Consider the following 21,542-nt stretch of genomic DNA (forward strand, 5'->3'; position numbering starts at 1 on the left):
CATGAGACTGAGGAATTGGCTGGATAATTTGCAGTTCAATCTGTCAGAGTCAGCAGGTGAGGTCTAATCAACCAACCTTTAATTAACTCTAATTGTGCCCAATCCCCTTGAAAAGTAAAATGCCATGAAGGAGCCCACTGGACTTTTTGTCCATTCCTGTCCTTTACAATTCTTTCTTTTTACTAGTGTACTACAGTGATTCATTTGGCATTATTCCAAACTTATTAAAAGCAATGGAGGTCATCATGTGGTGGGTGCCTGACCTCAAATCACAGAACTTGGGCCAAAACGTAAAGAACTCCAAAAGCTAACATCTCGTCCAGAACAATAGAGCTGATTTTATTTTTGTTTGCTTACCAGTGTCAGGATGAACATGGAATGCAGGGAGAGTGCCATCTCTATGCATAATCCCATACTGCACTTGTCCATTAACTCCCTCATCAGCATCAGTGGCCTCAACCTGCAGTACAAATGTTCCAAGCGGCCGATTCTCAAACACAGAGGCGTTTTCACGGTAAAATTGACACTAAATGAAAAAAAAAATCACACAATACTAATGCTCCTTTGTTATGTGATATCTGAGATCAGAAAACACACCAACAATATACTGAATATTGTTCTTTATCTCCAAAGGCAATAGAAGTTCTCGGCAAATATGTGTTGAAGGCTGCTCAATCACACCCTCACCTCCACCTTTGAAGCCCTTGTCCCCATTAAAACCATTACCACTTCTCATCCTGGGTGTTCCTCCTGGTACGGCCCTCATATCCGCTCCCTTAAGTCCAAGGGACGCAGACTTCAATGTTTATGGCGAACAACTGGTTCAGTTATTCATTGCCAGATCTGGCTGGATCACATAAAGCACTATCGGGTCCTGCTCTCCTCTGCCAAAACTGTTCACTATTCCAGGATCATCCTGGAATGCAAAGATAACCCCCACCTTCTCTTCTCCATTACAAACTGTCTTCTTAAGCCTCTCTCCCCTGCCCCCTCCACCCTAACCTCTAACAAAAAGTGTGAAGAGCTCATGGACTTCTTCGTCACTAAGATTGATACCTTCCTTTCGGCTCCCTCTGCCGCTTCCCTCCCTTCCCCTAGCCCAGCAAGCCAAACTTCCCCTAAGGAGTCCCCTCGCCTTAGCCATGAACTCACATCATTCTCTAGTTTCTCTCCTATCTCCCCTCATGCCCTCTCCGAGCTCATCTTGACCATAAGACCCACTCCTGCTCCCTCAAATCTATTCCCACCACAGTGCTGACCACCCGACTTCACTTCCTGGCCCCCATGTTAGCCGATACTGTCCCCCTCCCCTTCAAATCTGCCGTCATCACCCCCCTCCTCAAAAACCCACCCTTGACCCATCTGTCCTTGCAAACTATCACCCCATCTTCAACCTCCCTTTCCTCTCCAAAACCCTTGAATCTGTTGTCGCCTCCCAAATCCGTGCCCATCTTTCCCACAACTCCAGTTTGAATCCCTCCAATCAGGTTTCCACACCTGCCACAGTACTGAAACGGTCCTTATCAAAGTCACAAATGACATCCTATGTGACTGTGACCATGGTAAACCATTCCTCCTTATCCTTCTCGACCTGTCTGCAGCCTTTGACAAGGTTGACCACACCATCCTCCTCCAAAACATCTCCTCTGTCGTCCAGCTGGGTGGGGCTGCGCTCACATGGTTCCATTCTTATCTATCCAGTTGTAGCCAGAGAATCACCTGCAATGGCTTCTCTTCCCGCTCCCGCACCGTTACCTCTGGAGTTCCCCAGGGATCTATCCTTGGCCCCCTCCTATTTCTCATCTACACGTTGCCCCTTGGCAACATCATCCAAAAACACGTCAGATTCCACACGTATGCTGACGACACCCAGCTCTACTTCACCACCACCGCTCTCGACTTGACTTTCATCTGTCACACTCCTTGTCTGACATCCAGTACTGGATGAGTAAACTATACTTCCAACTAAATATTGGGAAGTCTGAAGCCATTGCCTTTGGTCCCCGTCGCAGACTCTGTTCCCTAGCCACCGACTCCATCTCTCTCCCTGGTCACTGTCTAAGGCTGAACCAGACCGTTCGCAACCTTGGGCATCCTATTTGACCCTGAGATGAGCTTCTGACCACATATCCGCTCCATCCCCAAGACCCTGCCTACTTCCACCTCTGTGACATTGCATGTCTCCGCCCCTGCCTCAGCTCATCTTCTGCTGAAACCCATATCCATGCCTTTGTTACCTCTAGACTTGACTATTCCAATGCTCTCCTGGCTGGCCTCCCATCTTCCACCCTCCACACACTTGAGCTCATTCAAAACTCTGCTGCCCATATCCTAAATCGCACCAAGTCCCATTCTCCCATCACCCCTGTGCTCCCCGACCTACACTGGCTCCTGGTCCAGGAATGCCTCGATTTTAAAATTCTTATCCTTGTTTTCAAATCCCTCCATTGCCTTGGCCCTACCTATCTCTGTAACCTCCTCCAGCCCCACAACTCTCCGAGATCTCTGTGCTCCTCCAATTCTTGCCTTTTGCGCATCCCCGATTTTAATCGCTCCACCATTGGCGGTCGTGCCTTCAGCTGCCTAGGCCCTAAGCTCTGGAATTCCCTCCCTAAACCTCTCCTCCTCTCAACCTCTCTCTCCTTTAAGACCCTCCTTAAAACCTTCCTCTTTGACCAAGCTTTTAGTCACCTGTCCTAATATCTCCTTATGTGGCTCGGTGTCAAATTTTGTTTACTAACGCTCCTGTGAAGCACCTTGGAACATTTTATTACGTTAAAGGCGCTATATAAATGCAAGTTGTTGTTGTAGACATGGGTAATTGTCTGATTTCATGCTACTGGGGACAGCATTCTGGCAGCTATAAACTGATTTTACCCCATAATGTAAGATCAACTTGTTTACTTATTTAAATAGCGCTTTACGTATGTACCACATGACGCGCTGGGAGTGTGCTAAGGTCTCGGAGATAGAATTTCTGGTGGTAGCAGCTCTTAAAGGTAGCCAACTCCCCTTAAAGTGTGTTTTCTTTTTGGCAGAACAATGATTGGGGTACAATGGTCCATAGATCGACCAGGCTTTGGAGGCCCTGCAGGGAAGGGTGGCCCTATAGAGGAGAAGGCAACACTGCAATAAAGAGTACCACCAGAGAAGCATGGATGGAGATGACAGATCGCGCAAATGCAATCTCACTTGAAGACAAAGAGAGAAACTATATAGGACACAGAGACAGGCAGAAAAGAACAGACGGACACAAAGAGAACCAAAAGAGGAGGGGGAGAGTGACAGGTAGGACAGAGAGTGTATGCTGCAACTTACAGTGAGCAACACTATGGAGAGGTTCTCTAATTATGATAATACATTGCTGGGAAAGAAAGCTGCACTTTCTGAAGTGAGGAAATACAATTTAAAATTGAGTTTGAAAAACTCCCCAAAAACAGCCAATAGGAAGTTTGTTTGAAAGTTTTATTTAGCAGAAAATAAATAATGAATCTCAATCCTAAAACTATAAGTTAGGAAAAATGCTAACTTTCTGACACAAATGTAAGTTTAGGCCCCGGGTAACTGTTCATTCTCACGTACCTGTTCAAATAAAGGTTTATTGTTATTAACATCATTGACTCCCACAATAACTAGCGCTGTGGTGCTGAGAGAATGGGGTCCACCTGAAAAGTTGTCATCAGTTGCTGTGACATGAAGAACATACTCTGTACCTTGTAATCTGGGAGGTGGATTAGAGCAAAGACGGATGAGACCTAGAAGATTTAAGCAAGAATTTGTCTAAATCAGTGTTTGCTATCCATTATCATGTGACAAAAATGCAACAAAAATTAAACTGCACCATAGAACCATTTTAACACCACCCACCAAATGACTTTGGATCAGTGTAAACTCTTAAAAAGGATCAACTGAGAGACAAAACAACTAGTTCTACATGCTGGCAAATTAACATCAACACAACACACCTCTGAGGGTGATGTCACTTTCAGGGTGTAAAGGTGTTTGCAGGTTCAATTACAGATGTGATAAATAATTGTTCAGAAAAGACAGTCACAAGTTGTTCTGCTTATTATGTACTACATCATGTAAAATTTGCATCAGAAAATGTTTAATAAGATCAGAATTAAATCATTATGTGTTCCTACATTGATTATCCCTAGCTACACAAATCCTATTTCAATTCCACTCTCAATTAAGTACTTCATTGATTGTTGGATCCACTTAATAACAAATTCATTATATTTCACCCTTAACACTGGGTTTGTACTACTACTGAAAGAATTTCACTTTTTTTAAGCAAATACTCACCACAGGAGATAAAATAACACCAAACTATGGAACTGTAGAAAGACTCTAAAGCAGCATAAGGAGGTTAGTGTTGTAGGATGCCTGGCTGCTATACGTCGTCCATAAGCTATGTAAATGCTTAGACATTCATTTCATGTGCAGAAGCTGTTTAAAGTACCTGAGATTCTGTTGCATGTTGTTTAATTAACCTTTTTAAATCAAGGGTCTTGGTTGAATGATTTTAAATATTTATACTGCTTAAAGTTTAGTGTGGTTCAGTGGTCATATTGTATGTTAAAATAAATCCAACACTTCTCAGACTTTCTATTAGCCTTTTTGATTACTTTTCGTACATGTGTAATAGCTTTTAGTGATTTGTGCACATGGAAACCTAAATCCCTTTGCTCCCCCTCAGCTCCTAGTCTCTCACCGTTAAGAAAATACTCTGATTTGACTTTTTTGGATCCACTGTGGATGATCTCGCACTTCCCCACATTGAACTCCATCTGTCATAGTTATGCCCACTCAATTAGTCTGTCTATGTTCCTTTGTAACTTCCTGCTCCCATCTACACTATGCCTCCCAACTGACTGCCATCTGCAAACCGAGATATACAATTCTATATTCCTTCATCAAAGTCATTAATATAAATGGTGAAAAGCTGCGGCCCCAGTCAGGTCAACAGGGCTGGGAGAAGTGGATATAACTATTGAAACACCATGGGAGTGATTTTAACCCACCCTGCCTGGGTGGAAGATGGTGGGTGTTTCTGGTGGCAGCAAAATGTTTAAGATTTTGTATTTTAAAAAAAGCTAAGAAGATGCATTAGAGTGTTTCTGCATTATTCCTTAGGCTGCATACCTGATTAACCGGAGTAAAGTGGGTGCAATGGAGCAGAAAAATGGGCAGAGATCGTTATGCTAAATTTCTGCTTCTACTGTTCTCCTTTATCCAGCTCACCTTTCTGGCTGTCAACAACAAAGCTTCTTTCTTCATTTCCAGCTGAGATTTCATAGTAGACTCCATCTCCGTCAGGGTCTTTAGCATGTACTGTAGCTACTAGGGTGTTCGGTCCTGCATCTTCAGAAACAAAGGTCCTATAGCTGCAGAGGAACACAATGAAACCTTTAACATATAGTTCGGAGTCTTCTTAAATAGATCTGAATCTAAACCGGTTTGATTTTGTGCTGCTTAATTAACTAGCAAAAAAAAAGTAATGAAACATTCGATTTCCAAAAGATTTTTAGCCCTGATCTTTATTTTATTGATAAATATGGTGATATGTTTGATTAGCTAACTCCAAGCTGTCAGGGAGTACATAGTCAGGGCACGCTCAGTATTTCTGCCGCGCAGATAGAAAATCAAAATTTAAAACCTATTTGCCTGGAAATTCAGGCTTGCCCACTTTTGAGCGTAAATACCCTGCACCAGAATGGTACGGTCCAAGTTGCCCCTGATATTGGGCCTCGGACCTCATTGTAATGGAGCTGGTGTGGCGCAACAGCCGGCTGGCGAAGATTAGAGAGGACTGGTGAGAAATCAGGTCGCTGCTAGCACTGTAGCGGCCCTCAGGTAAAAGGGTCATGTTATCGGGTCGGGGATGAGGGGGTCGAGACGACGGGGGGCTGGGGGTCGGGATCAGGGTTTTAATTCCAGCTGTAACTGTATAGAAGATCAACTAACCAATCTGAACTGGTGTGTACTAGTTGGAACTTGAATTCTCATCATAATGTGTCAACCAGATTTTTTACCTTAAACAGTTTCGAAAGCAGGATCCTGAAAAACACATTTCCAATTTTCAGAAATATAGAAATGTACAGTAAAATCTGCTGCACAAGTCATACTTTCAAGCAAAGTTTTATAACCTGCAACGCTGCGAGTATGAATCATACACCAGTCAGATCAATGCTTTGCCAGCCAGCCGCACTCAATGCAATCATCAAATCAATACATCAAATATATTCAACCCAACCATTACTTTGATCATGATATTTCGCAAATAAGTTTGAAAATATTTGATTATTTTGGAAAAATCGTCGTAGTTTGCAAATCGTTATTGAAATACTTGGAGTCACAAAATTCTAAAATATTTTTTAAAAAAGGAAACTGAGGGCAAACAAAACAAAATCTGTCTCTCATCATTATCTGCAGACATTTTTGCTTGTCTGTAATTTTCATTTTACTTTTCTTAAGATATGTTTATCAGCGAATCACAGCATGGCTGAATAGATTTTCAAATAAAATACATAAATCTACAAAACCTGGCATCTATGTACTCTCAATCCTAGGCAATAAAGAGAAAATGGATCAAAATAAATGGATTATCTGCCACCTGTCTTTTTTGAGTTATAAGTTACTGTTCAGTAACAGTTGTTTGCACTGACTTTAAAAGGGACTCTGTTAAATGTATTTAATATGCTTACATCATTTGGGAAAACTCAGGTGCCTCATCATTGACATTTGCCATCCGGATCCTGATTGCTGCTGTGCCTGTCCGAGGTGACTCTCCTTTGTCCACAGCCATGATTACAAACTCGTAGGAATGATTTGGCCGTTCATAGTCTAGCCGCCTGGAGGGGAAAATGGTGCCATGTGCCGAGATACTGAAATCCGGACTCAGAGTATAATACACAATCTCAGCATTCACATCCGTGTCACAATCACTGGCTGAAACTAGATTAATAAAGGAAAGGGGAAAGAAATTGAATCTCACGATGCATGTAAGGGGAAGCTAGATATTTACACGAGGGAGAAAGGAATTGAAGGTTATGTTGATATTGTTAGATGAAGTCGGTTGGGAGGAGGCTCATGTGGAGCATAAACGCCAGCATAGACCAGTTGGGTTGAATGGCCTGTTTCTGTGTTGTAAATTCTATGTAATTCCATGTAACCTTGCTTTTGTACAGAAAGCTCTTTATCCATGAAGCCTACAGAGTGTTGAAATGGGTCACAGTATAAGCAGCTGGAATGAAAAATTAACAATGTAGGCAGGAAAACAGTACAATTTCTGGCCTAAGGGCATGTTGATGTTTTCATAGAATCATAGAATGGTTACAGCACAGAAGGGAGCCATTCAGCCCGTCGAGCCCATGCCGGCTCCCTGCAAGAGCAATCCAGTTAGTCCCACTCCCCCACTCTTTCCCCGTAGCCCTGCAGATTTTTTCCCTTCAAGTAGATATCCAATTCCATTTGAAAGCCATGATTGAATCTGCCTCCATCACCATTTCGGGCAGAGCATTCCAGATCATAACCACTCGCTGCATAAAAAAGTTTTTCCTCATGTCACCTTTGCTTCTTTTGCCAATCACTTCAAATCTGTATCCTCTGGTTCTTGACCCTTCCACCAATGGGAAGAGTTTCTCTCTATCTACTCTGTCTAGACCCCTCATGATTTTGTACACATCTATCAAATCTCTTCTCAATCTTCTCAGCTCTAAGGAGATCAACCCCAGCTTCTCCAGTCTATCCACGTAACTGAAGTCCCTCATCCCTGGAACCATTCTCGTAAACTTTTTCTGCACCATCTCTAAGGCCTTCACATACTTCCTAAAATGTGTTGCCCAGAATTGGACACAATACTCCAGTTGTGATCGATCCAGTGTTTTATAAAGGTTCATCATAACCTCCTTGCTTTTGTACTCTATGCCTCTATTTATAAAGCCCAGGATCCCGTATGCTTTTTTAACCGCTTTCTCAACCTGTCCTGCCACCTTCAATGACCTGTGCACATATACCCCTAGTCTCTCTGTTCCTGCACCCCCTATAGAATTGTACCCTTTAGTTTATATTGCCTCTCCTCATTCTTCCTACCAAAATGTATCACTTTGCACTTGTCTGCGTTAAATTTCATCTGCCATGTGTCCGCCCATTCCACCAGCCTGTCTGTGTCCTCTTGAAGTCTATCACCATCCTCCTCACTGTTCACTACCCTTCCAAGTTTTGTGTCATCTGCAAATTTTGAAATTGTGACCTGTACACCCAAGTCCAAATCATTAATATATATCAAGAAAAGCAGTGGTCCTAGTACTGAACCCTGGGGAACACCACTGTATACCTTCCTCCAGTCTGAAAAACAACCGTTCACCACTACTCTCTGTTTCCTGTCTCTTATCCAATTTCATATCCACACTGCCATTGCCCCTTTTATTCCACGGGCTTCAACTTTGCTGACAAGCCTATTATGTGGCGCTTTATCAAACGCCTTTTGGAAGTCTATATGTACCACATCAACCGCATTGCCCTCATCAACCCGTTGTCAGTTGTCAGCAGGTAACTTTTCTTCTAAAATTTCCATCAAAATAGGTTTAAAATATCACAGACATTTCTTATTTTTAATTCTGCATGTAACCAGAACACATGAAAAATAAAACGACTAGAGCATTAAAGCAAGTAAAACAAAACTGACTGCAATGATGCAAGTCACTCTGAAAACATGGCACTAACTTTAGGCGAGGCTTTTTCCCCTTGCACTAAAGACTGCCTTGTGTTAAAATGTTTTTAATAGACTTCAATAATATATTCAAAATCTTGATAATAAGCCCATTTCTAATTTTCAAGAGCAAAATTATTGTTTTTAGTTTAATTAGATCAAACTGCAAATGTTCAAGAGGCTAAGCGCGAGATGCCGTTTTCGCGAAGCTAACGGTGGAAAGGGGAAGGACCTCTGCGTTATCGGCATTCCCGGGTATCCTCCCGCAAACACGTGCCCCGCTCCCGCCCCACCACCCCGTAAATCTCTGGCCATCATTGCTACAAAATAGGTTGGTGTTAACGACCATGATGTCATGAAGGTGAGAAGAAAATCTTCACCACACCACAATCCGTGCATCGATATATCACAAAAATTGCTGCGGGTCATTGGGTGTTACTAAGCATCATTGCAGGTCTGGTCTCTGCAATACCACCAATGCTAAACCTGGGAGCCAGTTAGTGAGGTGGGGGAGTGGGTAATGGTGGATTGTACTTAACATAAACCCTTTTTCATGTGATAGTTAGCAATCCAACCTGATGCCCACTGCACTGAACTCTCAATCTTTTTCATCAAATCAGTTTTTGTTCCTTTTATTCCCAGCCTTTTTCAGAATCCCCCCTTGTCAATGCTCCCACAAATTGCTGACACCTGATCCCACAACCAATATAGTTTGTATTGACAATGAAAACCTAGATGTTGCATAAGCAGAACACATAGTGAGGAGCCATGGGATGCAATCTATATCTCATTCATTTCACTGATCATAACTTGAAACTTTGTTGCTCATGACTTATCAGGCTTGCCCACTTGTGAATAAAATCATATTCCATAGCTTTTCATTATGTAACCTCTAGGTCCACAGGGTTGGTGTCCCAAAAGCACTCTGGCATAAATTCCAGCAAGTTTCAGGGCATGCTGAAGAAGTGTCTGCCCTCTCAGTGGAGGCCATATGATATTCATTGAGTTACGACTGTTGACGTCACCCATCTTAAATTCCATGACTTCCACCTTTCCATACACCTTTATGATTGTGTGCTATTATTTAAAAGGTGCAGTTTGCCAGGACTTGCTCATAGAGAAACGGCTTAAAGAGAAAAGGCTGGAATGAGATTGCTTGTGCAGCCTTTTGGCCATGTCCTGGGATTGACTGCAGGTATTTGAAAAATGTTTGCACTGTTGTACTCAGGAAGCTACACCTACATTCTGCATTATTCTTGGAGAGTATTGTATCTAAAGCAAATTAGGGAGTTAGTATCTGAAGGCTGCGAAATAAGGTTCTCAATGAGAATTCTACTTCACAAGGAGAAAGAGGAATAGTAGGAGGCTATAAGAGAATCCAGATTAATCAAGCATCACCAGAGGAGAGCCAGACCATTCCAGCACTACCCAGCCAGCTGGATTCATTGAACCAGATGCACCTTCCAAGATCTTTCATAGGAACTCTGTCTCAGGAGGCTGCACTTCAGTAATGAATCTTTGGATGAGCTCCGTTTGTCGATACACCAGATCTGCAACTAAGATCCACAGCATGCACAACTCTGACAGGCAGAGAAAGTGACCACAGCTACAGGCTCATTCCAGAGACTCAATGTCCTTGGATGTTATCGGGCATAAGTGCCACTCTGCTGCACATCCACTTTGGGGACCCAGGAATTTTTGAGCCAGTATATTTTAATGAGAAATTTATATTGTTTATGTAGTTATCCAATATGGCCACCGTGTTTTACCATGTGGCCTTGTATTATGTTTTTTTATATAAGATTGTGATTCGAAACACAATTATATTCATCAAAGGTAATAACAAGATGGCATTTTACTCAATAATGCTATTTTTGTGTGTGACATGATAACACACTGGTAGCAAACGTCTTTCTTTATTAAATATATATAGTATCTGCACTGAATGATACTAATATTATCTGAATTTTAATATGGCACAAAATTCAACCACTATGCACAAAAACTGACAACAGAAAGACTACTACATCCCCATTGAATGTTCCGTAAAGCCTAGCAGAATGTCTATATGAGATTTAGGTTGAAGCCACTTATTCTGGCATTTATCACTGTCCAAACGAATTGAAACATCTTTGTTTTATTTACATTTTGAGGTGTTGTGTTAAGCTTAAATGCATGTAGACATGTTAGAGAGTGATTTGTTCCTGCAAAAGTTATCTTTTTGTTTCCAGGAGTTAAGCCCCAATAGTGCATGAAAAGGGTGTCTCTTTGTGTGAGATGAATATCTCTGGAAAGCAGGCTTCAGGAAACTAACCTTGAAGCAGAGATGTTGCCGTAGTAACTGTTTCCAGCACATTGTCTTTACTGTATATGGATTGAAGAAATTCTGGGGTACAGTCATTTACATCTGTGACCATCACTATAACCTGAGAGAGAACAGACAGAGTGAAACACTGAAGTTCTTGATCATAATTACATGGTACAGATCCTAATCTGCTTAAATCTCGGCTTTCAAATGCCATAATCTCTCGTGTGCATTACCGTGTTTTATAAAGAAAGACAAATCCATTGTAATCTTCGTTTCCTTTTTTTCAAACTGCCTGTATAATATATTTCTTAATCTGTCATGCTATAAATTCATTGAAATTACCAAACTTTGGCATAGGGATGATAAAATCATATTTCTCTCTAAATTATATTAGTTTTAAACTTTAGGATGGCAAAAGCAAAGACTGTAAAATATCATTAATCCTGCACCGTTCTTACACACCCAAAAAGCCTTAGCTATTAGCCAAGAATTTTTAAGACCAAGTCCTGATTTTGATAATCTAAGTATTTTATGAAGATAATAATTATGGGCCAAATCTTCTTGGAAAAATAACAGTGTTAACGATTCCAGTTTCATTCTAGATCCAGCAGAACCAGATCCTGGACATCATCAATAATCACAGGTGTGGGACAATCCCCCCTATCCACACTGTTTTATACTGTCAACTGTAAATGAAAGCATGCTGGAGATTATAAGCACCCTTTATAGGTTTTTTAAAAAGCTTGCTTATTTTGCTTAAGTCCCTATTTCATTCATCAAATTTTCAGTTAATGAGTAAACAAAATAGCAACAAAAACATTTTTTCAGAAAGCATTTTTTTTAGTGATTTGTGGGGAAAGGCAGATATGATTATTCTGCAGGACACTCACTAAAAGAGTGAGTGTTATGTCACAGGAAAGCATTGCAGCTCAAGTCTTATGACAGCACCACGTAAAGGTGGACAATTTTATCACGGATTTTCCGTAAGAGTAGGTTGACATAGGAGTTTTTAATAGAATGGGCACCCCACATACCAAATTTAGTATATTAGAGATTTTATCCCCTCTCTTTTAAATTTCTCCTGGTGTGTACTAATCATGACCAAAGAATGGTGTTTTTGTTTGGAAATGCCCAGCTAAGACTGAGAACTCTCTGTACAGAAAATCATAGTGGTGAATTCATATCCTGGCAGGGTGACAAGGACAGGGGTGACAGGTGAGCCGGACTTGGTGCGGGATAGGATATGGGCAGCGGAGTTTTGGATGAACTGAAGAGTGGAGGATGGGAGGCTGGCCAGGAAAACACTGGAATTGGTTTTGGGTGTGAACACTGGTCGCCATTTCATGGCCCACTCGAAAATCGAGTTATGTGGGCCTTAGGCAGTCATGGGCAGGAGATGTTTTTTTAAAAATGTTGTCTGCCGACCACCCTGTTTTCCAGGATTAATGGGATGGTAGTCAGATGAAAATCACCCCGGGGTTCCTACAGTGCTTCCTTACTGAATGGTTGCCTGCTTAAGCAATTCTCTTCTGATAAACCCTCAAAGCATGGGGCTCAATTTTGAAATGGTGGGGGGGGGGGGTGGCAGGGGACGGTGAAGGTGCACATGGCAAACCCAAATTAAAAAAAACTTACCTTTTCCGACAGGCTGATTGACAGGCTGGTTGCAGACAGGAGCTGCAACGCCGAGTGGGGGGGGGGGGGGGGGGGGAGAAAGAGAGAGAGCGAGACGTCATCCGGCGCTGGAACAGAGATCAGGGTGGGGGGAGAGTGGAAGATCGGTGGGGGGAGAAGGGAAGATTGGGGAGGGAGGGGGGGGAAGGTCGGAGGGAAGAGGGGAAGATTGGGGTGGAGATCGGAGAGGGGCATCGTTGGGAGGAGGGGGGACATCAGCGAGGGAGACATCGGACATCAGAGCAGGGTGGAAAGGTTATTTTGTTTTTTAACTTTGTGCAATGGTTTTTTATTTAATTTATTTAGTTTATTTTTGCCTGATCCGGCCCTTCACACCTGCTTAAGCAGGCAACCATTCAGTAAGGAAGCATAGTAGGAACCCTGGGGTGCTTTTCATCTGACCACCGTCCCGCTAATGCTGAAAAACAGGGTGGTCGGCAGACAAATTTTTTTAAAAAAACATCTCCTGCCCACTGACTGCCTAAGGCCCACATGACTCAATTTTCAAATGGGCCATGAAATGGTAGCCAGTGCTAACACCCAAAACCAATTCCAATGTTTTCTGGCTGGCCTCCCATCCTCCACTCTTCAGTTCATCCAAAACTCTGCTGCCCAAATCCTATCCTGCACCAAGTCCTGCTCACCTATCACCCCTGTCCTTGTCACACTGCCAGGATATGAAAGCCGCCCAGGGAAGTTTAAAATCATTTAAACTATCTACTACGTCATAAATAAAATACCTTAAGTACCTCAATGAAGTACATTTGGTTTTTTAACTATCATCCCGCCGGCTTTAATTGCCTGTGGGGAACTCGGAAGTCGGCGGTTTGGAGCCGGCTTCCAAACCCGCTCGGGATTTTCACCATTTTCGCAGCCCCCCCTCCGCCCCCGCAATTTGATTTTAAAATTGAGCCCATGGTCTCTAAACTGTGCTGGAAGGGTACTCTCTCATTTTCTCTGCCTCCATTATAAGGACATATATGGGAATGGCTATAGTGATTCCATTGGTAAAGGCTCCATGACAGAAGGGTGGGAAGAAAAAAAATTCCTGCCTGAAATTGCTGTAAGGCAGGTTACAGAATTGTTTGTGGACAGTCAAAGTCTGTGATCTCAAGCACTTCTTGGTTTGCCAAGTCATGCAGATAACTAACCTCTCTTCTACAGGTTTTAGTTAAGTCAGGTACAATTCTGGTTCAATTGTTGGAATTTCTGGGACAGCAGGTTTTGCCCATATTATCCTATCATTTACATATGTGGGAGGTGAGTGCATCTTCTGCCACTGTCCACTTCCACCAGTATTTTAGGATGGGCTTAACTCCAAATTTCAACCTCCTATGCCAGATCTACCCCACTTTTGCCCCCAAGAAATCGTGGAATTGTGGGCCCTCAGTGTTTAAAAATCGGCAGTGAAAATGAAGTCTCTACTTGATTTGAAAACACTTCAGAGACAATAAGAAGATATAGGTAAGTGTGTGAATTAGTTCTCACTTCAAAGTTGGCAGAAATGTTGTAAAAACAGAAAGTAGAAAAGTTGTGGATCTATATAAAAGTTGGTGATCTGCAGGCTCCGAATTGAGAATAGCATAATTCTATAATCTACTTTAAGACATGTTATATTGTGTTTCTTGGAGAGCTGCCTGCAGAGGGCTGCGTGTTTTGTGTGAATATTGGTATGTATAAAATCAATGAGACACTTAGAAGAGTGTGTTGTACAATGTTTAGCTTGTGATCACAGGACTAACACAGCTACCATGATGACAGATAAAAGATATGAAACATAGGAAATGAAGGACAAAAAGATTAACCAGATATAAATGAAATAAGATAAATAAAGCTCATAGTAGAAAAAATTATTTCCTGAAATAAAGCTAGCACCATTATTAAAAAAAATTATTTCAACAACCCCACATTCCCAAAATCTGATCAAGTGCCATATTTATGCTTGAGCTCCTATTAAAGAAAACAAAGATTGTGTATATTTCTCCACAAGGTAAAAGTGCTTCAATCTGTTTCAAACAACTGAAGAGAGAGATGAACTCAGTGATAGAGAATTGAGGAGAGAGACAGATGAAACAGTAGAGGATTCAGGAAAGAGATGGATGGAGCAATTGGAAGAGAAATGAACCAAGTGGTAGAGGATGCCGGAGAAACATGCACCGAGTGGCAAAGAATTTAAGAGAGAAGTGGACCAGGAGGTAGAGTATTCAGGAGAGAGGTGGACCAAGTCATGGAGCATTGAGGAGAGACACAGATTAAGTAGTGGAGAATTCAAGATAGGCCAAGCAGTAGAGGATCTAGAAGATCTGGCCAGAGGCACAGTGAAAGGGGTAGATTTTGAGGAGATTTTTAAAAGCATGAAAGGAAGTACTGATGTGATGAGGTCTGAGGAGGGAGTTGCTGGGTGTAGGGCAAAGAAGGCTGAAAGCTCTGCCACTAAGTGAGGAACGCTGGAAGGGAAGGGTGCAAAGGAGCTATGGTTGGAGGGCATAGGCTATGATGTAGGACTGCAGGAGACTGTAGAACATACTGGGGCTTTATTCTCGAGAAAAAAGGCGGCTGAGGGGTGACCTAATAGAGGTCTTTAAAATTATGAAGGGGTTTGATTTGGTAGACGTAGAGAACATGTTTCCATTTGTGGGGCAGTCCAAAACTAGTGGCCATAAATACGAGATAATCACTAATAAATCCAATAGGGAATACAGGAGAAACGTCTTTATCCAGAGTGTTGAGAATGTGGAACTTGCTACCACATGAAGTGGTTGAGGCAAATAGTATAGATGCATTTAAGGGGAAGCTAAATAAGTACATGAGGGAGAAAGGAATAGAAGGATATGCTGATAGGGTTAGATGAAGCAAGGTGGGAGGAGGCTCGTGTGGAGCATAAATACTGCCACAGACCAGTTGGGCCTAATGGTCTGTTTTTGTGTTGTAAGTTCTGTGTCATTCTATGTCAAGGTAGGGTGTCAGCTTTGGCTCAGTGGTAGCACTCTTGCCTCTGAGTCAGAAGGTCATGGGTTCCTAGTCCCACTCCAGAGGCTTGAGCACATAATCTATACTGACATTTCAGTGTAGTACTGAGGGAGTGCTGCACTGTTGGAGGTTATGTCTTTTGGGTGAGACGTAAACCGAGGCTCTGTCTGCCGTCTCAGGTGCACGTAAAAGATCCCATGGCACTATTCAAAAATGAGCAGAGTTGTCCCAGTGTACTGGTCAATATTTATCCCTCAACCAACATCAATCACTAAAACAGATTATCTGGTCATTTATTTCATAAGAACATAAGTAATAGGAGCAGGAGTAGGCCATACGGCCCCCCGAGCCTGCTCTGCCATTGAATCAGATCATGGCTAATCTTCGACCTCAACTCCACTTTCCCACCTGATCCCCATATCCCTTGATTCCCCTAGAGTCCGAAAATCTATCCATCTCAGTCTTGAATATACTCAACAACTCAGCATCCACAGACCTCTGGGGTAGAGAATTCCAAACATTCACAACCCTCTGCTTGAAGAAATTCCGCCTCATCTCAGTCTTGAATGGCCGACCCCTTATCCTGTGACTATGCCCCCTAGTTCTCGACTCTCTAGCCAGGGGAAACAATCTCTCAGCATCTACCCTGTCAAGCCCCCTCATAATCTTATATGTTTCAATGAGATCACCTCTCATTCTTCTAAACTCCAGAGATTATAGCCCCATTCTACTCAAACTCTTTTCATAGGACAACCCTCTCATTTTTTTTTTATTCGTTCACGGGATGTGGGCGTCGCTGGCGAGGCCGGCATTTATTGCCCATCCCTAATTGCCCTCGAGAAGGCATCCCAGGAATTAATCTAATGAATCTCCATTGCACCTTCTCCAAGGCAAGTATATTCTTCCTTAGATAAGGAGATGAAAACTGTTAACAATACTCCAGGTAAAGTCTCACTAAAGCCCTGTACAAGTGTAGTAAGACTTCCTTACTCTTATACTTCAGCCCCCTTGCAATAAAGGCCAACATGCCATTTGCTTTCCTAATTGCCCGCTGCACCTGCATACTAACTTCTTGTGTTTCTTGTACAAGGACACCCAAGTCTCTCTGGACACCAACATTTAATAGTTTCTTACCATTTAAACAATCTTCTGTTTTTCTATTCTTCCTAAGTGATAACTTCACATTTCTCCACATTATACTCCATCTGCCACCTTCTTGCCCACTCACTTAATCTATCTATATCCCTTCGCAGACTATGTGTCCTCCTCACAGCTTGCTTTGCCACCTAGCTTTGTATCGTCAGCAAACTTGGATACCTTACACTCGGTCCCTTCATCTAAGTCATTAATATAAATTGTAAATAGTTGAGGCCCAAGCACCGAACCTTGTGGCACCGCACTAGCTACAGACTGCCAACCTGAGAATGACCCGTTTAACCCCACTCTCTGTTTTCTGTCCATTAACCAATCCTCTATCAATGCTAATATATTACCGCCAACCCCATGAGCCCTTACCTTGTGTAACAACCGTTTATGTGGCACCTTATCAAACCTTTTGAAAATCCAAATATATTAAATCCACTGGTTCCCCTTTATCTACCCTTCTTGTTACATCCTCCAAAAACTAATAAATTTGTCAAACACAATTTCCCTTTCATAAAACCATGTTGACTCTGCCTAATTATGATTTTTTTAAGTGCCCTGTTACAACTTCGTTAATAATGGATTCCAGCATTTTCCTGACGACTGATGTCAGGCTAACTGGTCTGTAGTTCCCTGTTTTCTCTCTCCTTCCCTTCTTGAATAGTGGGGTAACATTTGCTACCTTCCAGTCCACTGAGACCATTCTGGAATCTAGAGAATTTTGGAAGATCATAACCAATGCATCCGCTATCTCTGCAGCCACCTCTTTTAGAACCCTAGGATGTTGGCCATCATGTCCAGGGGATTTGTCAGCTTTTAGTCTCATTAGTTTGTCCAGTACTTTTTCTCTAGTGATATTAATTGCTTTAAGTTCCTCACTCTCATTTACCCTTTGGTTCCCTACTATTTTTGGTATGCTCTTTGTGCCTTCTACTGTGACAACAGATACAAAATATTTGTTTAACGCATCTGCCATTTCCTGATTCCCCATTATAATTTCTCCTGTCTCAGAGTCTAAGGGACCAATATTTACTTTTGCTACTCTCTTCCTTTTTACATACTGGTAGAAGCTCTTACAATCCATTTTTATATTTCTTGTTAGTTTACTATCATATTCTATTCTCTCCCTGTTTATCAATTTTTTGGTCGTCCTCTGTTGGTTTCTAAAACTCTTCCAATCCCCAGGCTTATTACTCTTCTTGACAACATTATAGGCCTCTTCTTTCAATCTCATACTCTCCTTAATTTCTTTATCTAGCCACGGGTGGATCACTTTTCCCGTGGAGTTTTTATTTGTCAATGGAATGTATATTTGTTGAGAATATTGAAATATTTCTTTAAATATTCACCATTTCTTTTCAACTGTCAAACCCTTTAATTTAATTTCCCAATCTACCTTTGACAACTCACCCCTCATAACTATGTAATTGGCTTTATTTAAGTTTAAGACTCTAGTTTCTGACTTTCTTACTTTCAAAGTCAATGTGAAATTCTATCATATTATGCTCACTCTTCCCCAGAGGTTCTTTTACTGTGAGATTACTAATTAACCCCATCTTATTACATAATACAAGATCTAAAATAGCCTGTTCCCTGGTTGGTCCAGGATGTATTGCTCTAGGAAACCATCTTGAATACATTCCATGAACTCATCTTCCAAACTACCTTTGCCAATTTGATTTGTCCAGTCTATATGCAGATTAAAGTCCCCCATGATGACTGCATTTCCTTTGTTACAAGTATCTATTATTTCATGATTAATACTCTGTTCAATGGTATTGCTACTATTAGGGGGCCTATAATCTACTCCCACCAGTGTTTTCTGCCCCTGGTTATTTCTAATTTCCACCTATATTGATTCTACTTCCTGATCTTCCGAGCCAAGATCCTTTCTCACCACTGTCCTTATGTCATCCTTTATTATTAGGGCCGCACCCCCTCTTTTTCCATTCTGCCTGTCTTTTCTAAATGTCATGTATCCTGGAATATTTAGTTCCCAATTTTGGTCATTTTGCAACTGTGTCTCTGTAATGGCCATTACGCCAAACCCATTTATCTCTATTTGTGCAATTAATTCATCTATCTTGTTACGAATGCTCCGTGCATTCAGATATAGAGCCTTTAATTTTGACTTTTTACCATTTTTTCCTGCTTTGACCTTACTTATTATTGCACTATTATTGGTAAACTCTCTATCCCTTCCTGCCACATTCTGCTTATCTTTACCCAAGTCACTACACAGTTGCATTGTCTTAACTTTTCTCATTAGATTTCTAAATTTCCCCTCGTCTGGTCCCTTCACCCCCCCGCCCCTTTTTAGTTCAAAGCTCTGTCTACAGCCCTAGTTATTCGATTCACCAGGACGCTGGTCCCCGCCCAGTTTAAGTGGAGCCCATCAAGTCAGAACAGCTCCCTCTTTCCCCAGTACTGGTGCCAGTGCCCCATGAATCGAAACCCCTTCCTCTCACACCACTCTCTGAGCCATGCATTTAACTCTCTGATCAGTTTGTCCCTATGGCAATTTGCACATGGCTCAGGTAGTAATCTAGAGATTATCACCTTTGAGGTTCTGCTTATTAATTTACTCCCTAGATCCTCAAACTGTCTCAGCAGAACCTCATTCTTAGTTCTACCTATGTCGTCGGTTCCTATGTGGATCACGACAACTGGATCCACCCCCTCATGCTCCAAGTTCTTTGCCAGCCATGAGGCGATATCCTTAACCCTGGCACCGAGCAGGCAACACAGCCTTCGGGACGCTCGGTCGTGGCTGCAGAGAACAGGGTCTATCCCCCTGATTATGCTATCCCCTACCACTACCACATTCCTTTTCACTTCCCCCACTTGAATGGCCTCCTGTACCATAGTGCCATGGTCAGTTTGCCCATCCTCCCTGCAGTCCTTGCTCTCATCCATACAGGTAGCAAGTACCTCATACCTGTTGGACAAGGGCCTCCATCACTAGATCCTGGGTCCCCTTACTTGCCTGACTCGCAGTCACAGCCTCCTCTCCCTGAACAATGAACGGATCTAAACTACTACCTAATCTAAGGAGTGTGACTGCCTCCTGGATCAAAGTATCCAGGTAACTCTCCAGGTAAATTTCATTGCTGTTTTTGGGACCTTACTGCGCACAAATTGGCTGCAACGTTTCTCCACATTACAAGTGACTGTACTTCAAAAGTATATCATAGTTGTGAAGCACTTTGGGATGTCCTGAGGTCATGAAAGGCGCTATATAAATTTTTTCTTAGGGTGGGGTGAGGCCATTAAGCAATTTGTAAATGAGGATAAGAGTTTAGAATTTGGTGCATTGGGAGACAGGGAGCGAGTGGTGGTCAGCAAGGACAGGGTTGATGGGAGAGCAAGACCTAGTGCAGGAATAGAATGCAGGCACTGGAGCTTAGGATAAATTGGAATTTATATAGGGAAGATTTTGCTAGGCTGGTGAGGAGTGCATTAGAGAATGTGAGTCTTGAGGTAACAAAGGCAAAGATTTCAGTGACAGAGGGGATGAGACAGGCCAAAGGCAAGCCATGTTGTGGACATGGAAGGATGCTGTCTTGGCATTTATTGCTCAACCCTAGTTGCCCTGAGAAGGTGGTGGGCCTTATTCTTGAATCATTGCAATCCGTGTAGTGAAGGTGCTCCCACAGTGCTGTCAAATAGCGAGTTCCAGGATTTTGACCCAGTGACGATAAAGGAATAGCGATATATGTCCAAGTGAGGATGGTTTGTGACTTGGAGGGGAACTTGGAGGTGATGGTGTCCCCATGCACCTGCTCCCTTGTGCTTCTAGGTGGTGGAGGTCACAGATTTGAGAGGATACCCAAGAAGCCTTGGCGAGTTGTTGCAGGGTATCCTGTAGATAGTGCACATTGTGTGGAGGGGGTGGATGTTTAGGCTTGTGGGATGAGGAGTCGATCGAGCTTCTTGAGTGTTGTTGCAGCTACACCCATCCAGGCAAGTAAAGAGTATTCCATCACACTCTTGACTTGTGACTTGAAGGTGGTGGAGATGCTTTGGAGGTTCAGGAGATGAGCCACTCACCACAGAATACCCAGATTCTGACTTGCTCTAATAGCCAATGCATTTATGTTGCTGGTCCATGGTGCCTCCCCAGGAAGTTGATATTGGGGAACTTGGCGATGGTAATGCCATTAAATGTCAAAGGGAGATGGTTAGGCTCTCTCTTGTTAGAGATGGTCATTGCCTGGCACTTCTGTGGCGCAAATGTTACTTGCTACTTATCAGCCCAATCCTGGATATTGTCCAGGTCGTGCTGCATGTGGGCATGGACTGCTTCATTATCTGAGGAATTGCGAATGGAGCTAAACACTGTGCAATCATCAGCGAACAGCCCCATGATATAAGGTATTGTGGCATTGTTGGTAGTGCAGTGGAATGCTAGCAGCCTGTGCCAGGTTGGTTATCCTCTTTCCCCCCTCACACCTTAATGTTGCCGAATTCCCAATCTCATCCATTTGAATTGGCATGCCACCAAGCAGAGGCGTATTTCTAGCGGAGTGTGAAAATCAGAGGGAGTGAAATTCTCTGGACCACTGGCAAGTTCTCCCTGCAGCTGGTTCAGAGTGACATTGAAAAAGATCTGACAGCAGGCCATCCACAAACCTTCTCAGCTGTAGGTACAGTGGCTGTGGCTTCCATACTATTGACCTGGGAATACTGGAGCACACTCCCCTTCACCTGTGGCCACCTGCAGTGCCTACC

General features: G+C 42.6%; 1 protein-coding gene across 1 annotated transcript in view; it reads right to left on the reverse strand.

Annotated features, from left to right (window-relative positions):
• The window catches only part of si:ch211-186j3.6 (neural-cadherin), a 131,573-nt gene that overhangs the window by 47,619 nt on the left and 62,412 nt on the right, over positions 1-21,542 (reverse strand). Inside the window, exons 5-9 of the mRNA XM_067997576.1 lie at positions 11,031-11,142; positions 6,711-6,960; positions 5,248-5,390; positions 3,583-3,755; positions 358-526 (exon numbers count right to left, since the gene is read on the reverse strand). Of these exons, the coding sequence (XP_067853677.1) occupies positions 358-526; positions 3,583-3,755; positions 5,248-5,390; positions 6,711-6,960; positions 11,031-11,142 (847 nt within the window). The remainder of the gene's footprint in view (positions 1-357; positions 527-3,582; positions 3,756-5,247; positions 5,391-6,710; positions 6,961-11,030; positions 11,143-21,542) is intronic.

Source organism: Heptranchias perlo, chromosome 16 (assembly GCF_035084215.1).
Source record: "Heptranchias perlo isolate sHepPer1 chromosome 16, sHepPer1.hap1, whole genome shotgun sequence".
NCBI classification, from domain to species: domain Eukaryota; kingdom Metazoa; phylum Chordata; class Chondrichthyes; order Hexanchiformes; family Hexanchidae; genus Heptranchias; species Heptranchias perlo.